Source organism: Schistocerca gregaria, chromosome 1 (assembly GCF_023897955.1).
Source record: "Schistocerca gregaria isolate iqSchGreg1 chromosome 1, iqSchGreg1.2, whole genome shotgun sequence".
NCBI classification, from domain to species: Eukaryota; Metazoa; Arthropoda; class Insecta; order Orthoptera; family Acrididae; genus Schistocerca; species Schistocerca gregaria.
This window is the reverse complement of record NC_064920.1, coordinates 658273879-658293609: the sequence shown is the minus strand read 5'-3', so window position 1 is coordinate 658293609 and position 19731 is coordinate 658273879. Positions and strand designations below refer to the sequence as shown.

The following is a 19731-nucleotide window of genomic DNA, read 5'->3' as shown; positions in this document are numbered from 1 at the left end:
ATAGCACCCAATCTGCCACTCCATACCTCAATGTTTTCATTTAGAAAGTCTCTCATCACAATTCCATAAAGTGGGGGTGTCCTATCTTGTTGACATCTCATTTTTTCCTTAACCAGCTGCAGATATTCAAAATCTGGAATATTTTCTGGTTCTAGCAATACTTCTTGAGGCAAGTCTAGGCCATTTACAGAACTGACAGTGCCATTAAAAAGGTATAAGGCCCAATTAGCCCATCACTGAAAATCCCTGCCCATACATTTATGCCACAAGAGTATAACTCTTGTCTCTACAGCCACATGTGTATTCATAGAATCCCAGTTTGCACAGTTGTGCCTGTTCACTCTGCCATTCATCTGGAGAGTCACTTTGTCACACACAAAGAACGCTTTTGTAAAACTTGAGAGGGGCGCCCTGTTGGATTGTGTACAATTTGCAGAATTCCATCCTTCCATACACCCATCTGGATCACATTCATTTAGGCCTTGAAGTAAAGTAGTTCTACGTGATCTCAATTTCAGCCTTTTCTGAAGTCTTCACAGGCTTGTTCTTGCTATTCCACCTTTCATTGAATGCTTTCTTTGAAATTTAGTCAGTGATTGAACAAAACACTGCACAGCAATATTAAGACCCTCTTCTGTAGTGGGGTGAAGTTGACTGCTGAAGTGAAGTTGACCGAGAAGTTCAAAAAGCATTTTATGTTAAATAGCTATACACGATGATAAATAGTATTCTGAATCCGAATACTATTGTTTTCCAAAAGACTAAATTTTTAAACTTCTTTAATGAGCTAAAACTTTCATTTGTGTGACTGACATAAAACAACTCTTGTATCTATACCTAATCTATGTTATGCACTGACCCTTCATAACAAAAACTAGAGCAGTAACACCAGTTGATCTATTACATGTACATCTTTTATAGATGCCAAATAGAATGTGCAAATTCTTGGTGGAAATCAAGGTGAAGTTGACCAGCTGAGAAACCTGGGGCGAAATTGAGTGTCTTTTCTCGAGTGATTCCTTTATGAACAAGCATTCGTGAATGTGGCAATAGTGTGATCTAATGAATACAGCAACAATGTGATATGGTGGATGCAGCAACAACTGTCTATAATAGTCTAATGATTAGTGAATAAGTCGTCGTTGCAGGTGTCTGTATGTTAACTTACGAATTTGTCACTCAGGCCATAGTTGTGTTTCTTTCATCATACTGCAAAGATCATAATTTGTCGGTCCAAAAATTCCCCATGTATATAAATGTAAACTGCGTGAACTGAAGAAATATACCTGGGATACTTTCAAACTGTGTCTCACAGAAATTATGAGTTCAAAGTTAAAAATCAAGAAGACTAGCTGAATGTATAAAATTCCAAAAAAAAAAAAAAAAAAAAAAAAAAAAAAAAAAAAAAAAAAAAAAAAAAAAAACCACATAAATAGGACTCTTGGCTGTCATGATAAAACAAAACATGGTCAGACAGTTTTTAGTGTTAACGAAGAAGAGGACTTACTGATGTACTGACGGTACTTCTCGACTGAGCAAACTGGGGATTTCCACTTTTTGTCATGGATATCAGAGATATAATTAAGGCATCTCTTTGCATTCCTATTCCAAGAAAACAGTTAAAAACTATGTGGGTAAAATACCTATGAAAGCCACATACAGCTATTTCTTACATTCCTTCATAGAAATGAGTCTCATCTGTAATTGATGATATACACAAAATAGAGGGTTCAGATGTAAAAGTTTGCCAACCAAATAGTTGGAAGAAAGAGGGATTTTCCTATTGAAATTGACTTATTGGTGTTCAGTAAACAGTAAACGTGTTTTTGTGCATGTTTATTTGGAATTTCATAAAGCATATTTTGATAACATAGTTCTGTCCTTAAATTTTTTCTGTTATCTTCCTCTGATATTACTATTAAAATTTAATAATTATGCTAAATTTCTTTTCCACTTATTTATAAAGGTTTGAAACTGATAAAAAATCACCCTAGTCATAAACAATCCACAATTATCACATAACAGATAAGCGGTCATATCCACCCCCTGGCGTGGTGATGTTGACATAAGCAGGTTTTTTTTTTAATTTCTGATTTTTTACAGCAAATAGTAACAAAGAGCAAAAATTCTATTACTACTGCCCAGTACCCTTGCTCTGAAAGAAAAACTAATATATTAACGGTGACTAATATATTAGTTTTATTTGTTTCAGAAGTGTCTATGCTTGAAGTCCAAAACCTGTCAGTTTCAACTCATATGTCAGTACCAACCCAGACTCTTCAAATCTTAATTTCATTTGTGAATACTTGGTTAAGATGAAGGTTGGATGTTTGGAAAATGTTCCACAAACAAATACATGCTGTTATATTCACTGTTTCTCAGATATAAACAAACAACGTAACATGTGTCAAGTGTCTTCACACTAGCGAAGTCCACTACTGACTAACACTAAGTTAAGCAAAACAAAGTCTAAGGATTGCTGGTGACAACTGACTTACCTTGTAGCTTAGAACCAAATTTGAAGGGACTTCACTACTTTAATATATCTCCAAAAAATTACTCAAATATACAGCATACCATATAACTTAAGTAATTTGAAACACTGATAAATACATCTGAATGAAATGCTAAAGTAATAAAGACACTGAAAGAGAATGAAATGGCAAAAACAGTAGTGAAACCGTATGCAATAACACAGTTTTTCAATACTTGGGCCCTAAACAAAACAAAACAAAACAAAAATCCAGATTTGTAGTGCTTAATTACAATTATATTAACCTTTTCAAGATTGGTACTCCATCCTGACCGGGCTTGAATTCAGCTCTGTTACAAAGTGTTGCAATTCTGGCCAATGCCTTAAAACCTGGGCTTGTTCGATCATACTGCACACCTGAAACAAATTATTCAATAAGCTTATAGATGCACTACCTGCACATACTACTAAAGAGTACAAAAAGCAACAACATGGTTTTCAGAGACACAGGCATTATAGTTTCAAGTAATTTACAGGCTTCTAATATGTCCTGTTGCGTAATAATGGAGAATGTCTGACAATTCACAGTGTAAGAATAACAACAAAAGTACAGAGAATATTTTGTATTACTTCATTTTAAATGCCTCTGCAACACACAAGTTACTCATACTGTTCAACAGGTATTTATATATAATGGCACTAATTAAACTCTTCGCAAAAATGTAGCTAACAGTATTTCCATTTTCCTATGTACAGTTATCCATTGCAGAACAAGTTTAAATATTTAAGTGAATTAGAATTTAAAGAGCATATACTATTCATCACTCACATCACATATTACGTAGTGAAACAAAGAGGTACCCGGGGCATTGCATGACGCTTAGCAGTACAGTACACTCACAGTTCTGTACAAATGCATCATTACTACCTCACAAATTAAGCAGACAGACCATGTGAGAAATGAAGAAGCACTACAAAGAATATGTGAGGAAAGAGAAAAAGCGACAGGTTAATAGGACATCTGCATCAGCAGCCGGTAACAGTTAAGTTTTTGCTAGAAGAAGCACCTAAATGGAAAAATGGTAAGGGTAGAGAGAGAGAGAGAGAGAGAGAGAGAGAGAGAGAGAGAGAGAGAGAGAGAGAGAGAGAGAGAGAGAGAGAGAGAGAGAGAGAGAGAGAGAGAGAGAGAGAGATTAAAAGAAAGGATGACATTAGGTGAAGTACTTATGAGTGATGATAACAGAGGTCAGCATTAAACCAGTTAAAAGACTTAGGCCTTAAACAATGCCTCACAAATTAAAGCACAAACCATTTTTTTTCTGTTTCAGTATATGTGTAAGTAATACATTTTGTGCAGAATTCTATTCAAATCAGAACCAATGACAACATATACATTGCCGAAATAGTGTACAGGTAGCATATATGATATGCTACTAATAACAAATGATAAACCTAACATGTTAAGGGCGAGAAAGTTTTGGTTTCGTTAGCCAACTGTGTTTCTGTACTACTTGTTTAACTGTTTGGATACAGCAAAGTCCCATGAAGTAGGTACATCAAGTCCACTTACTTACACTGCCTCTATATGGCCCAAATGAGAGAACCATTTATCCCTAAAACGAGTGCAATATTGATGTTACTTTACTTGTTACTTGCATACTAACAATATAAGAAATTATTGTACTGGATTTTCCTCATTTCCATAAATTTGGTCCTCATTATAAGCACAATGTCCCGAAAATACATCTGATGACCATCCTCAATAAAATTAGTTCCTAATTATGATCTGTGAAAACTAGCAAGGGAAAAAATCTGAAACTATTTCTTTACTTTGTCATATTAACACGAGAGTCAACTTCAGCAAACAGATTACTATGGAACTGGAGACTGAGGATCAAACGTGAACCGATATCACTTGAAGACAGAAGATAAACCCTTTAATTACATTTTACAGAATTACTTTTGTATAGTGAAAAAACTATCTGAAATATTGAATTAAGCATAATTAAATAACACTTGCTAGATCTGTACAATCACATAGGAGGGGCTGCTCCTGAGAGATTCACAGTCCATGTCATGAAACAAGATGGAAACATTGACAAAACACAATATTTGAGCAGCACAAAAATCCTATAGGGTTCTGTGTGTGCTTGAACTATCATGGACTGTTAAGGATTGTTTGGTCAAAAGAACCTTGTTTTTAAGCTCTTGTGAAATGTTCACCTTTGTTACTTTTATTTTCTTAAGCTTCACAACAAAATGTTAGAGTTAAGTGGCACCACAGTTTGTCCTCTCTCTCTCCCTTTCTCCTTACCCTCCATCCCTGTCCTTTACTTCATGTCTCAATCAGCAGTGCTCTTTATCATTCAGCCACAATCAGCAGTGCTCTTTATCATTCAGCCACCTCAAACTCTAATCAATGTTCCCAGACAATATGCAAATATTTTCTGATGAAGTATTTCCACTATGAAGGCTCAGTTCTGACTATCTTACAGGAATTTCTTTTTTGAGTCTCCAGCTCTCAGCATAATTTAATCTCACTGCTGAAATTCTGCTTCTTTTGAGTTCGTACTTTAGGTGCTGTATTTTCTCTTCAAGACAGTGAGGGATCTTCCTGGAACTACCGTAGTTACTCAAATCTAAGCCGCACTTTTTTTCCGGTTTTTGTAATCCAAAAAACTGCCTGCGGCTTAGAATCGAGTGCAAAGTAGGAGGAAGTTCTGAAAAATGTTGGTAGGTCCCACCACAACTAACTTCTGCCATCGAATATGTGTAGCACTACACAGGCATGCTTTGCAGGCACAAAGATAAATACTGGTGGGGGAAAAAAAATGGTGGGGGTGGGAGAAGACGAGCTTTTTTTCCTCCGCCCCGAGTTTTGACCACTGCAAATTCTTACATTATCCAAAGAAGTAAATACAAATTCCGTATTGTTCATCTTCGAATGTAGCAGCATTTCAATGTACTATGAAAATCTGACTGGCAAGACTGTTTGGGATGTTTGTCAATATGGCCAACTCTACATTCTGAATTTATTCCTACCTGTGAGAACAGATGGTTGCAAATTATTAACTTTTATGAATTGTGAATCACATGCAGTATTCTCTTCACCATAAGAATAATATGAATACAAACATTTTGCCATGTATTCTTTCATGTTTGCTGCTATCTCATTTAAATCCTGTCTGCCTAAAACTACGAAACTAGTGTGAGACAACAGCAAACACAGAAGAATATACATACAATGTCAAGTTTATACTCATATTATTCTTATGCCAAATAGTGATACAGTCAGAAATGAAGCACGGCAATTGATTGGATTTTTAAATTTAAGATGACTCTAATTTCTGTGCAGAATGTAATGTACAAAAGAGGCGTCTGCAAAGATTTTCAAATGGAGAAAATTTTTCACTAAAGTCTCTTTCAGAACATCTTCTATCATACACAGTCTATCATTTGGTTCTTGTTGATAATTATCAAAGAAAGCAAGAGTGTAAGTAACAACAAATAGCAGTCTCTTGCCATTGTTTCGCTTATGAGACAATTCTTCTCTTTTTTTTTTTTTTTTTTTTTAATTGTAAGCGGCGGTAGCGTGCACAAAAGCAAGCCATGCCGCGAGCGGCAACAGGTCGTAAACACTCATTATCAGAAACCGACAAACAATGCATGACACAGTACAGTAATGCATTTTCAGCTTAGAGTGACATAAACAGCTATAACAAAGAGAACGGCACTTATCAGATCAAAGAAAAATAAGCAATAAAGTCAAACCAGATGAAGCACGTGAAAAACAAAGGGTACCCGTATAAATACGCACGGAGCGCCTAACGCATAGCAACGGCTACCTGGTAAAGCTTAACTCCTAAGATTACGACTCGAACCAAACTACTGAAGCTGTATCGTCATTCATTCTACCTAAATTGTGTCTCATATTACAATGGACCAACTTTGTTTCGATTTGGTGTTGTGGCCTAAAACTTTTCTATCCCTTTGGATTTCGAGCCTCAAATTTCAAGTGCGACGTATATTTGGGAATTTTTTTTTTTCCTTGTTTTCGAGTCTCATTTTTCAGGTGTGGCTTAGATTCGAGTGCGGCTTAGATTCGAGTGAATATGGTAGCTTAAATTTAATGTTAATAATTCCTCTCTTCACACTACACTACTAATATTTGAAATAGGGTAGGCATGAAGCTTAATCCACCATTTTCTGGCATTATATGCTGCCATCATTTCACACCCCCTATTACCATGGCACTAACAAACACTTAAGCATTGTCACTAAATCTACTGTCTGTTGCTCAAACTGCACATGTTAATCATCCCTGTCATTAACAGAACCCCCAAATTATATCAAGTAGGAACACACTGATACTTCTACCTATGTATACATTGACATTACAACTACTCTGTAATAACTGGAAGGTAACTGCATGAGTATGCAATGAATTAGTATAAAAATTGATAAACTGTATGATTTGATCCATATCTTCAATTCTTCCTCTCACACGTGCAATGAAATAGTTTTTGGATCGACTGCACCAAGGTTAATTAAAAGTTCAGCAAGGTTACATTGGCATTTAACCTTGGTCAACATAAAATTCGAATGCACCAGCCTTGTTTAAAGTTAAACGAAGGAGTTTTTGTCATAGTCAAAGTCGACCAAGGTTGGTGGCCCCTTAATCTTGTACTGGGAATTGTTAAAATAAGTTAAATAAATTTAAGATGGCACACCTTCTGATATTTTAGATGGCATAGAAGATAAAAAAAATTACGTATTGACCACATAAATTGTCACCACAATCATATTAGTATACTTGTGGAAAGGGGGAAATTCTTTCGATGATTATGGGGACAGGAAATTTGAAGACAGATTTCGACTTTCAAAGGAAACCGTGTGGTGATTATTAGGTCAAATCAACGAGAGGGTGGAATTTCCTACTTATCAGAATAACCCTGTCTCACCCATGAACAGACTTTTAATAACATTAAGAGCATGGTTATTGGTGGTAGTGCTAATGTACACAGAACAACGGAACAAAGAATTATCTATCAGTGATGTATGGAGAATCATGGCAGCAATGTCTCCACAATGCATAAAGTTTCCTTTTCAAGCAGAATTACACTCCATGATAGATGGTTTCAGTGTACTGGAAGGATTTCCTGAAGTCACAGGTACAGTGTATTTCAGTGCTATCACGCAATCATGATCTATCAAAAGCAAGTCATTTTTTTAGAATTTGTCAAAGCTAAATATCAAAAAATATTTGTAGATTCCATCTTTACATGGTATATAGCAGTTCAGAGAATTTCCTATTCTGTTGAAGTTGTAGTTTCATTGATAATACCATGAGCCATGAAGTGGATGGTAACAGGTTCATATCCTCCTCCTTCCAAATATTTTTTCACCTTTTGTTTTCGGAATGGTTCTGGGTCTTTCTTCTTAATCTAATAGAAGTATTACATGCAGTAGACAATGTTATTTACTATAAATAATGTATTTGCTGTATTTTCTGGAATGTTACCCCAGTGACCCAAAATCTTAATGTGTCTGTCGGTCTATATTAGAAAGTAAACAGAAGTTATTTCTTGGTTTTATGGACTGCCTCACATTTTTATCTTGTCAGCAAATACCTTTTTCAGTTCTTCTAATAATTTCCGGGTATGCAGCCAGATCCCGTCGACATTCTGCCACAATATTTCGGCCCAGAGACGTCCAGCCATCATCAGGTGATTACACAACTACTTAAGAGCCCAGGTGCAGTCGTGGTATTTATGCCGAATCTCACGCTTGCGAAATGTACTGGCATCATACAGCGCATGCGTCATGTGTTGACATGCGTGGCAAAGCCGAGTTGTACGTGCTGCCCTCGGTGGTGAAAGTAAAACATCATCTAGTCATTGAGTATCGAATGACGCTGTCTATTTCGCTGTGAATGTATAATTTTAATAACAGGATTCCAATTTTTATCCAGTTGAAAACCGTTGTAACAATTTATTAGAAGAACAAATACGCCGGGAAAATTTCAGAAGTCACCTTTTGCAGTAATGACAAGCAGCATTGGAAAAAAATTCCACTTCCATTCAAATGAAATTATGAAACAAATCATGATCTTGAAACCTATGCGATGAAGTGCATTACTTCTGTCAATGCAACAACAGGAATATGGATATTATGCACATGCAAACCGACTTGAGTTAACAAATAACTTTCACCGATGTGTATCTCAGATCACTGCACAGCACTATTCTGTGTTCAAATCATCGGCAATTTCTAAATCATCTTAACAATACATCAGAGAATTATCGCGTTACAGGTGACCAGCTCTAAAAGGATATCAGTTTCAAATTTTAAGAAATCTCCATAGCACCGTAAGAATACCCATGTTTTACTGACATACTGAAAAGTGCCTGTAAGTACCACATACAGCAATTATTGTTAACTGTGCATGTATAATGGGCACTTTTCCTTTGTAAGACACAGAGTTAACCACAGTCACCTGGTTAGCTGAACACATTTTACTAACCAACATTTAATTTGGTGCAGTGCAGAGAGAACAAAGTTGTGACTAAGCTTTAATCATGGTCACAGGACCCTTGTTTATCTTGCTTTTTAATTGACATTGACACAGTTTTTTCCATCACAAATTTCTGACAATCTATACAGCTATAGTGGGAAAGCTAGCCACTTCCATGTGGCTTGAGGAATATTTTCTTAAGTTAGTTGGTAATATGTGTAATGCCTTGTCACATCACCATTTATTTTCCACAGAGACAGGGAGCACCTGCTCGTGTCGCCAAATTTTCTCTGTAATGCTGCCCTGCCCTCACTCTTATGCATGAATCAAATGTTCCTGTCCGAGTTGGTATTTTTTATTTTTGTTTGTTTTCTTTAAATCAAATCTGCAACTAATATTTTAGATAGTTTTACAGTCCAATATTGCCTCCTTCATGAACAGCCAGGGACAGTACAATCCAAGTGTGCAGTTTGCAAAAACAGAAATCTCTTGATTAGTCCAATTTCCACAATGTTTAACTGTTCTACAAAAAGGCTTACTTCTGCCCTGCTCTTTGCCATTTCTGGTGCCAACTGTAATCAGTAAGAACTCAAAAACATTAATATTCCATAATAATTTGTAAAAAAAAGGTAACGATATTTTGATTACTTGCATTACATATCACCATACAAAGCCCAATTTGGAAAGAAAATATATATAAGAACACAACTGCAAAATAAAAAGTCCATGAATGCAACCACATATTGTTGTGCTCAATGTTTTGGTAAAAAAAAAAATCAGTTATGAATAGTTAATGTTCACTATACATGCCATGTAATGCAATTTATGGCTCGGCCATGGGACCTGTTGTCTTAGAACTATGAAATACATGTGGTATGTTTGTCTCTCAGCTAAAGTCCGAAAATTGCTGTAATCACTATTTTTATACATGACAACTTCCGAAAGATGAAAACCAAATTTTGGAAAATGTTTTTCACTGTTGTGTTTACATGTTAAGGGCTGAAATGCTTTTGATAGACTGGTCAAATATTGCATCTGGAGATCATCTGGTTTCTGATTTAGTTAACACAATGGCTAATCTTTTACAGTTAAATATTAAAGGTACAAAACTTCATACTCGATCTAATATTTCTATTTTTCCTTCATTGCACAAGATGTCACTCCATCACATTAGCCAAAAATTCTTAAAGAGATGTAACCTGACAATCCAAGCATTTTTTAAAGAAATGGTTGTGTGTCCACATGGAAGATAAAATTGATAGTGGTTGCTGAAATCCAGCAACAACTGAATTCCCAGTATTGATATTGGAGTTTTTACACAACTGACCAGGAACACAATTGCAAAATTGTTTTACATAATACAGTTTTGGGAGCTACATGTAAGTGCAGTGCATATGGACACTAAAATGGCTGTTTTAGGTGGCAGATGTTTGTAACTGTGGTTGTGTCAAATACCAGTACAGGTCTGGCCTGAATACCTTCATTACAACTCTACCAACTTGTGTAAGCAACTGCATGGTAACCATTACCGAATGCTTTGAGTTGTGTTGTGTTTTGCTCATCATTTTACTTTCTTATTTTGAAATGAGTCAAAAGACTAATCCCAGACTGTCATCATGGAGTTCAACTATGACCCCAACAACACTAGAAGGGATTGGTGATCCTTGAAATACCCTATGGCCCTTACAATCCTAGTTTGTTTATGCTCATGGCCGGCTGTGAGTTTATGATGTCTGCATACTGCCCTACAGCGACTGGAAAACATAACTTGTTAACGTATTTCGATGACCCTGGAAGTCTTTTCCTAACATGTGAATAGAGTTATTTTTGGTTCTACTTCTATGCTAAGTACTTGCAGCACAGTTGAGCATGGGTCGGATGGCTATGAATGGCCATGAAAAACTGAAGACTAGAAGAGGTAGAATGGGATGAAGTATACACAGAAAATGATGCTGATGCCAAAATCAATTTATTCCACCATAAATTTGTCTCAATATTTGAGAGTTCCTTTCCTGAAACGTTACCCAAAAAAGCCATTACAAAGTCAAGCAAGAAATGGATTACTAAGGGAATTAAGATATCGTGTAAGAGGAAGAGAGAAATGTATGGACAGGACAGAACAAGTCAGGATCCAACATTACTTGCTTACTACAAAAGATACTGTAATATTTTAAGGAATGTCATTAAGAAGTCGAGAAGCTTATGTGTTCCGGCAGAAATTAATGATGCAGATAATACGATTAAAATTACATGTAATATAATCAAACGGAGGACAGGGCAGCCTGACAGTGCACAGCATACCATAGCAATAAAGCTAAATGATGATTGAGTGATAACTTAAAAGTTGCAAGTATTTTTAACAATCACTTTCTGAATGTAGCAGGAAAAATGGTTAAAGGGTCCCAGAAAAATGTTAAAAATGACACTCCCAGGACTTTAGAAATAGCACAAACATCCCCCACTGAAATTAAGGGAATTATAAATATACTAAAAAACAAGAGCTCATGTTGTGTTGATGGAGTCTCTAACAGAATTTTGAAGTGTTGTTCTAATTCAGTAAGTGGAGTCTTCAGTGACATATGTAATGCTTTGCTGGCACAGGGAATTTTTCCAGACAGATTGAAATACACAATTGTCCAACCTCTTCATAAGAAGGAGGACAAGAGTGTAGACCAGCCTCATTTCTGACTTAATTTTCTAAAATATTAGAAAAAGTTATGTATTCAAGAATAGTCCCACATTTAAATGAAAATTTACTCAGTATGTCACAGTTCGGACTCTGGAAGGGTTACTCGAGTGAGAATGCTATCTTCGCATTTACCCATCAAATAGTACAAGCCCTAAATAACAAATTATCGCCAGTTGGTGTTTTTTGTGACCTTCCAAAGACATTTGACTGTGTGGATCATGACACATTCTTAGAAAACTCAGGTTTTATGGAACTGAAGGCTATACATATAGCTACTTTGAATCATACTTAACGAACAGAAAGCAAAAAGTTGTGCTGAAAAACACAAATAATGTTGGGAGGGTGGTAAATTCTAGTGAATGGGGAGTTAACACAAAGGAAGTCCCATAGGGTTCAATTTTGGGTCCTCTGTTGTTCCTTATTCATGTGAATGACCTCTCAACTTAATGTTCAGCAAGCAGAACGAGTACTATTTGCAGATGACGCAAGTGTTATAATAAATCCCATTCCAGAAAAAGCAGCTGAAGATATAGTTAAGGACGTCTTTCATAGAATTATTAAGTGGTTCTCAGAAAATGGACTCTCCCTTAATTTTGAAAAAACTCACTATATCCAAGTCTGTACACCGAATAGTCATACCAAGAGTTTATGTAGCGTATGAACTGGGCTCAGTTAACAGGGTATATTTCTCCAAATTTTAGGGTGTTCACATTGATGACAACTTGAACTGGAAGGAGCGTATTACTGAGCTTCTCAAACAATTAAGTTCAGCTTCTTTCGCTCTACATATAGTCACTAGTCTTGGTAATAAACAAATAAGCCTCCTAACATACTTTGTATATTCCCACTCAATAATGTCTAATGGAATATATTTCTGGGGTAAAATACCTCTCAGACAAAGTATTGATTGCACAAAAGAGAAGTGAGAAGAATCAGTGGTGTTCACCCAAGGATATCATGTAGGCACCTATTCCAGGAGTTAGGCATTTTATATACACCATCAGAGTACATACATTCGCTAATGAAATTCGTTATAAATAATCCATCTTAATTTGCGGAGAACAGTGACGTTCATATGTACAACACTAGAGGGAAAAATGAGCTTTTCTATCTGTTACTGAAGCCGTCAGTTGCTCAAAAAAGGGGTACATTATTCAGCAACAAAAATCTTTGATAATTTGCCCAACAACATAAAGTGTCTAGCAGGTAGCAGATCAAGTTTTAAATCTAGCTTAAACTCATTTCTTTTGGGCAACTCCTTCTATTCCATGGACAAGTTTCTGTTTCAGAAATGAAAATGTAATTTCAGTAATATTAATATTAGCACTATTTATGTGTGTATATCTTGTAATCTGACTTGTTCCTAATCATATTGATGAAATAATCACAAAAGTGATCTAGGGAACATCACATAACTAAACTAAAATCAATATTCCCCCAATTTGTTTACTTATCAAATTGGGTGAAAAGAAAAATAATGTCAAGAAAAATATTAGATCAGAGAAGCACACTGTTCATCAGCAGAAAAATGCTGCTGATTCCCAAAATAAATAACCATTAATTGGAAATTTAAAAAGTTGAAGTTTTTGTGAAAGAAAACATTCCAGTCATAAAGCTTTTTTGTAATAGTCATTTTCAATGATCGGAATCCACTCAGTAATGATTTGAGTCCCTAATGGAAGTCTCTTATGAAACTAGCTTGCATCCAAATATCTAAAAAACTTTAATACAGAATACAAATTTTATTATAGGCTCATGTGTCTGAATATGACTTCATCCTTCGGGCAAATAGCATGACAACCTTTTAAATTTTTGTCTAATCACCCAAAAAAGAAGTGTGTGAATTTTGCCAAAAATAGATGATAATTTCACCAAACATAATGACATTTCACCAAAAATAGATGATAAATTCACCAAAACATGCTAATTTTGCCAAATATAGATGATATATTTCAGTTCCCCAGAAATGAGTATTCAACAAGGAAGTGCCACTTCACTGGACACATCGCTTGGTAATTAATCATCACAACATTCCTTGTTGAAATCTGCAACTGATCAATGACAGTGTCCACTGTGCAACAATGCATATTTCAATTATATAAAAATTCTCTATAAGCCATCTGGCTGGTCCATCAGCCCAACTGACAAACCAAAATCCATTCAGTAATGACTGGAGTCCCTAATGGATGTCTATTATGAAACTCGTTTGCATCCAAATATCTAAAAAAAAAACTTTAATACATAATACAAATTTTATTATGTGCTCATGTGTCTGATTGAATATGACTTCATCCTTAAAAGACAGAGATGACACAGAATTGAAATTCCTGAAAAGCTTAGTGAAGTTAATGAGAGGAAACTGAATCCAGAATAACTAGACAATATTTTTATAAAACACACGCAGATCATGGGAAAGTGAAAAGTAAAAATAGAATGAAATATATTTTGAAAAATGTAAACAGTACACATGACCAATCAGAAAGATAAACTAAATTGCATATTTTTTGGGAAAAAAATTGTCTTGTTTGTCTCACAGTTCCTGTAAAACTAAGTATTTCAAAGCATTCATGTGAAAAATGTACTTTGTAATTAGAAAAAAATGTGAAATTTATTAAATTTCACAGAACTAACAAACATTTCCATCAACGTGTGTAATGTAGGATCAGTAATTTCAAAATTATAGTTAACAAACCTGACTGGTCTTCTGTAGTATCAGCCTCAATTATCTGGTTATCAAACCACATATGGGCAACAGTCATACGATTCTGAGTCAAAGTTCCAGTCTTGTCTGAGCATATGGTTGAGGTGGAACCTAGAGTTTCAACAGCTTCCAAGTTCTTCACCAAGCAGTTCTTTGAGGCCATCCTCTTTGCTGTCAGCGTCAGACACACTGTCACTGTGGCCAGCAGGCCCTCTGGTACATTAGCTACAATGATACCTAACACCAAAAAAAAACAGTTAGTCATTACATTTTGCATATTTCTATCAGTTAAATATGAAAGTAAACCAAATTCATTCTCTCTCTCTCTCTCTCTCTCTCTCTCTCTCTCTCTCTCTCTCTCTCTCTATGTATGTCTATGTAAGTGAGCTCAAATGCACAATTTTCAAAGCTGACCAACAATGTTACAAATTTTCACTGATTTTCTCCTTTGCAAATAACTATATAGTAAACACAACTAATTTTTAAATGACTTCTCTACCAAGTAAAGCTGATTTGATTTTTACTTCATTACTATCCTCTTCACAGACACAATAATTGACTGAAAATGATCAAAAGTCTCTTTTTGCAAGTTACTGAGTCACATCTTCAATAAACTACAATCTACTACTATGATCTGCAGGTGACTAATGAACCTTCTTACAACATCATGAAAGTTTGTTATTTCCTAAGCACGTAAGAGTAGTCACAGTAGCAGTTTTGCACCATGATTTTTTCTATGTATCTATCACAGTCTTATACTTCTCAGAGCAATATAAAAATAAAATAAACATTTACACATGACATTCATACTACTTTACGATAAACATTAAAAAATATATAATAAACATACCAATAAGAAATATGACAGCGTCGAGCCAATGATAACCAAGAATGAAAGCTATGACGAAAAATGTAACTCCAAGAAAAACAGCAACTCCAGTGATTAAATGGATGAAGTGGTGAATTTCCTTAGCAATAGGCGTTTCACCAGTATCCAATCCTGATGCCAAGCCAGCAATTCGCCCCATTACTGTATTGTCACCACAGCTTATTACTACTCCTTTGGCAGTACCTTTGAAAATAAAGAAATCTGTTATAGTTCTATCAAATTATTTTTACAACTTTCTCCAAAGCTTTGGCAAATACCTTTGAAAATAAATAAATCTTAGGTCTATCAAATTATTTTTACAACTTTTATGAACTAAATAATTTAAATGTTGTACATCATGGCAGAAAGATAATTTTCTTCCATACCTTATGAAGAGATTTAAATGAAGTCACATCCTATTTCCCTGTCAACTGAAACTACATCACCAACCAAAAATTTCATACATACAATAATTTCATACATCCCCAGCTGTGAGCACTAAGAAACAGTACATATTTAAAGTAAACGAATTCTCACAACAGGAACAAATCTTTACAATTAATTATATACCTTCAACAGCATTTGTAGAGAAGAATGCAAGATTCTTTGTCTCGAGGGGATTTTCATGTGTAAATTCTGGGCTGCGGCTCTGTGGTTCCGACTCTCCTGTCAGTGAAGAGTTATCAACCTTAAACCCTCGAGATTCAATAATCCTAATATCTGCTGGAATGCGATCACCAAACTTCACTTCAACCACATCACCTAGCACAATGTCTTCAGCTCGAAGTGTCAGTTTTTCACCTCCACGGAGAACCGTTGCGAACTGAAAATGTCATTAAGAACATGTCAATTTTTTCAGTAAGGCTAAACTTTATATCTAGAGTGCTGTTTGACACAAAAGTGTGTCTGTGCAATCTTCCAACACTTTAAATTCCTCCCATTCCTTACAAAATGCATCTACAGTATTGCGCTTAATCTGATTTTTAAAAAAATCAACAATTCAGTGTTCTAATTTATATCCTGGTTATTTCTAAATGGAACATGAGCAAATATATGCTAATATATAACATTAAAATTAATCACATTTCTCATGTACTATTTCTGGAACAGAAATTTTGTGAACATTACTTGCCCAAATTTTGTCCAACATTTCACTGTTAAGCTCGGCATATAAATTCACCTTCGTGGCTTTTCATGGTAAAATGCTGTACATTGTTCCTAAGAATTTCGGCATCATAATTCTAGGTTGTAAAGGTTCACAAATGAAAATCTGCTGACATATAAGCATAACAGAGCTTGTGAATACTTACAATTAAATATCAAAAACCAAGTCCTGCACAGGTTACAACACACTGCCAAATAATTTGGAAATTCTTGTTGATGGTACAAATGAGTGAATCAGTAAGCAATTCTTCATTTCAGGAAACAGCACTGTTTTAGTAATCCCTCAAATAAATGTTATGAGCAAACTGCAGTAGGTACAAGAAACACATTGTGATTTTTTTTTTCTATCACATATTCCTACAGGAGGTGGTGTGGGTCAACTACATGGAAACTAACATCTGTTGAGACACTGATCAATCTGCCCATCTGTCTGTTATATAGAGGTAGGCACTACAAGCAGTGTTGCATGTAGTTGCCGCACATCCTACCACACCCTTCAACCATTCTTCGCAGTGCATACATCTTGCGCCATTCAGATTACGTCACACGCACTGATTCTGTAATGTCTGTACAATGTAACCAATACACTTTTCATGAAACATTGCAGCAAAATACTGTCAAATGGTCTGTAGAAAATGGGGTGGTGCCCTGTTGTACATAAGTCACAGTCAATGTCTTCATGCATGGGTAACATTCTCCAGTAATGCTGGTAATTCATTGTGCAGTGAACTGCAACATTAAGATGACTGAATGCTACACATTATTCATTATGAGAAAATTGCCCACATCTCTACAGGCATTGGTTTCTGAACTTTAATTTACAAGGACTTTTCTTCTAGTTTTGACAAATAGTACCTCCTGCAGGAATAGGTGAACTTTTTTTTTTTAAAAAAAAATGCAAGTCCAGAGATGATTTGCCTTAAATTGTTTTTGGTAACTGATAACTGATATGTTCCTCTTGCAGGTTTGCAATCAGAATGTTATTCATATGGATCAACTCGTAATGCAAAGTACATTAACCAAAAGTAGTGAAACACTTCACGGAAAAAATATATATTTCTACACATCCTGAGAAAAAAAGGATCAAAATCACAATGCCAAATGGTATATAGAGTGAATATAAGCTACCTATAAGCTGCTATCATTGTACAGCTTCTAATTCAGATGGCAAAGTGCTGTACAGCTTAATGTTGCTAACTGACAGCATTCAAAGACAGTGGCATTTTCACTGAAATAAAATACAGTGCAGACAAAACAATAAGAGTGACTTTTTAATGCACACTAAATAACAAAATCAATGCTACAATGCAAATGCATGGAAGTTTAGCTACAATATATTAAAGAAAAACGGATAACATTCCCATTAGTATGGGAGGTTTGCAGTACATCTGCCTAACAAGCATGAGCTTTTTGCAAACCACAACAACCATGCCTTAAGCAGAAGTATCTTACCCTCTTACAAACTGAATAAGCATCTCTGCTAGTGAAACTATTCTTTATATTATTACAGCTGTATTTGTAGGCCTACCTGAATACAACTAAGAATTAGTACAGAAGAAAGTTTAATTATAAAACACTTAAATTGTATCTGAAAATGCAACAATACTGGATAGCAACATGGAGCTGTAAGTATATTTAGACCTTTATTATAACAGTACCAGTGGTGTTTTAACGTACTGCATATATGAGTTATAACATCAAAATGTGTATATTTGGTATCTGTTATTGTGGACATGTCCAAAAAGAACAGACAAATTCTGATCCACCACAAATATTCAACTGGCCAACTGATATAATTCAATGCCCACTGCTATCTAATATCTTTAATTCCATTGTGTCATGATTAAAAGAGTTGTCAGAATCAATAAATCTTCCATTTGTCTGACTCTCCCAGTAGTCTTTTAGCTTTCTGACACATACAGCCTACTTCTGGGACAATATTTTAGTTGTCTACATTTTGTATACCTTCTGTTATATGACATGTTAGAAGTTTTGCTGCTCTCCTTTTTATCTGCGCAATATGTAAATTACTATTAACACCTAATAAATCACACACATTTGTCAAGAACACTTTCTTACACTGAATCTGAGAAGACTCTGCCAATATCTTGGGATCACACAGTGATACACTGATAGTGATGTTGCTGCAAGTCTCAGGGAAAATACGGGCACTGATAACATATTCCTTTAACAATGTTTTGTCATAGTAGATCACTGAATGTTTGTGGAGCTTAGTCACTAAACAATTAAGTTCTTCATACAACAGAAGTCACATTTACGTAAAAAACTATAATTAAACTTTTAGCTGTCGGTTACATGAAGTAGTAGTTTTTCACAAAACTGAAAACATATCTTTAACTGGAATGTAACACACTTTGTTTGTTTGTTGGTTGTTTGGTTGGTAATGGGGATGGGGATGGGGTGAAGGAACCAAACAGTGTCATCAGTTCCCATTGATCCGAGAGCCAAGGGTGGTGCGTCCAGAGTAAAAACATCAACAAGGAAAGTTTTCTGATGAACTTAATAGATACAAAGGGCATTCAAAAAGTTTTGCACAGTCGTTTCTAATTTTTTTATTTTTTGCAGGAGGAGAACGAAATTTTTTGTGAACATACTTGCGACATTTAGCATTAAGTTAGTATATAAAATTATTTTCTTTTATTAACAGGTGAGCCATACTGGACCGTGAAGTAGATGCCAGGTTGCTACAACGGTCAGTGATGGAGTTCCTTTTCAAGACCGGCAATGACTCTGCCACATCGATTAACAGGAAGTTGCTCCCAGTTCACGGGGAGGACACAGTGGATCGCAGCAGTATCCAGCAATGGTTGCAGAGGTTTAAAGAAGCACAGCATGAACAGCAGGCTGAAAGGTGATGGCCTCCTCCTTATGGGATCAGTGTGGTGTCATTTTCATTGACTTTTTGGAACCTGGCTCCAGAATTAACTAGGACCATTACTGTTTGTCATCGGACAAGCTGCGACATGCCATCAAAACCAACAGACCACAGCTTCAAGGTCAGATCATCAGACTACACCATTACAATGCCAAACCTCATACAGCCCTTTATGACGCAGGAGAAAAATCAGTAAAATGGATTGGAAAATTGTTCCTCATCCTCCTTACAATCCGGACTTGGTTCGGACTGGTTTTTATCTCTTTGTTCGTCTGAAGACCCACCTGCGCGGTAAAACATTTGATAATGAGAAAGACCGTATTTCCTGTGTCAAGCAATGGTGTAAAAGTCAATCCCCAGAATTTTACCAAAGTGCATTTACATCATGGAAAGAACGTTGGGCCAGATCTGTCACAGCTGATGGGG

The 19731-nt window shown here is 35.6% G+C and overlaps 1 protein-coding gene across 17 annotated transcripts in view; it reads right to left on the bottom strand.

Annotated features, from left to right (window-relative positions):
- Positions 1 to 19731, bottom strand: part of LOC126361668 (sodium/potassium-transporting ATPase subunit alpha) — a 631467-nt gene that overhangs the window by 47883 nt on the left and 563853 nt on the right. For all 17 annotated transcript variants that reach the window (XM_050007807.1, XM_050007814.1, XM_050007821.1 and 14 more), the window contains 4 exons: positions 15816 to 16068; positions 15228 to 15449; positions 14369 to 14614; positions 2779 to 2890 (listed from right to left, as the gene is read on the bottom strand). In XM_050007807.1, the coding sequence (XP_049863764.1) occupies positions 2779 to 2890; positions 14369 to 14614; positions 15228 to 15449; positions 15816 to 16068 (833 nt within the window). The remainder of the gene's footprint in view (positions 1 to 2778; positions 2891 to 14368; positions 14615 to 15227; positions 15450 to 15815; positions 16069 to 19731) is intronic.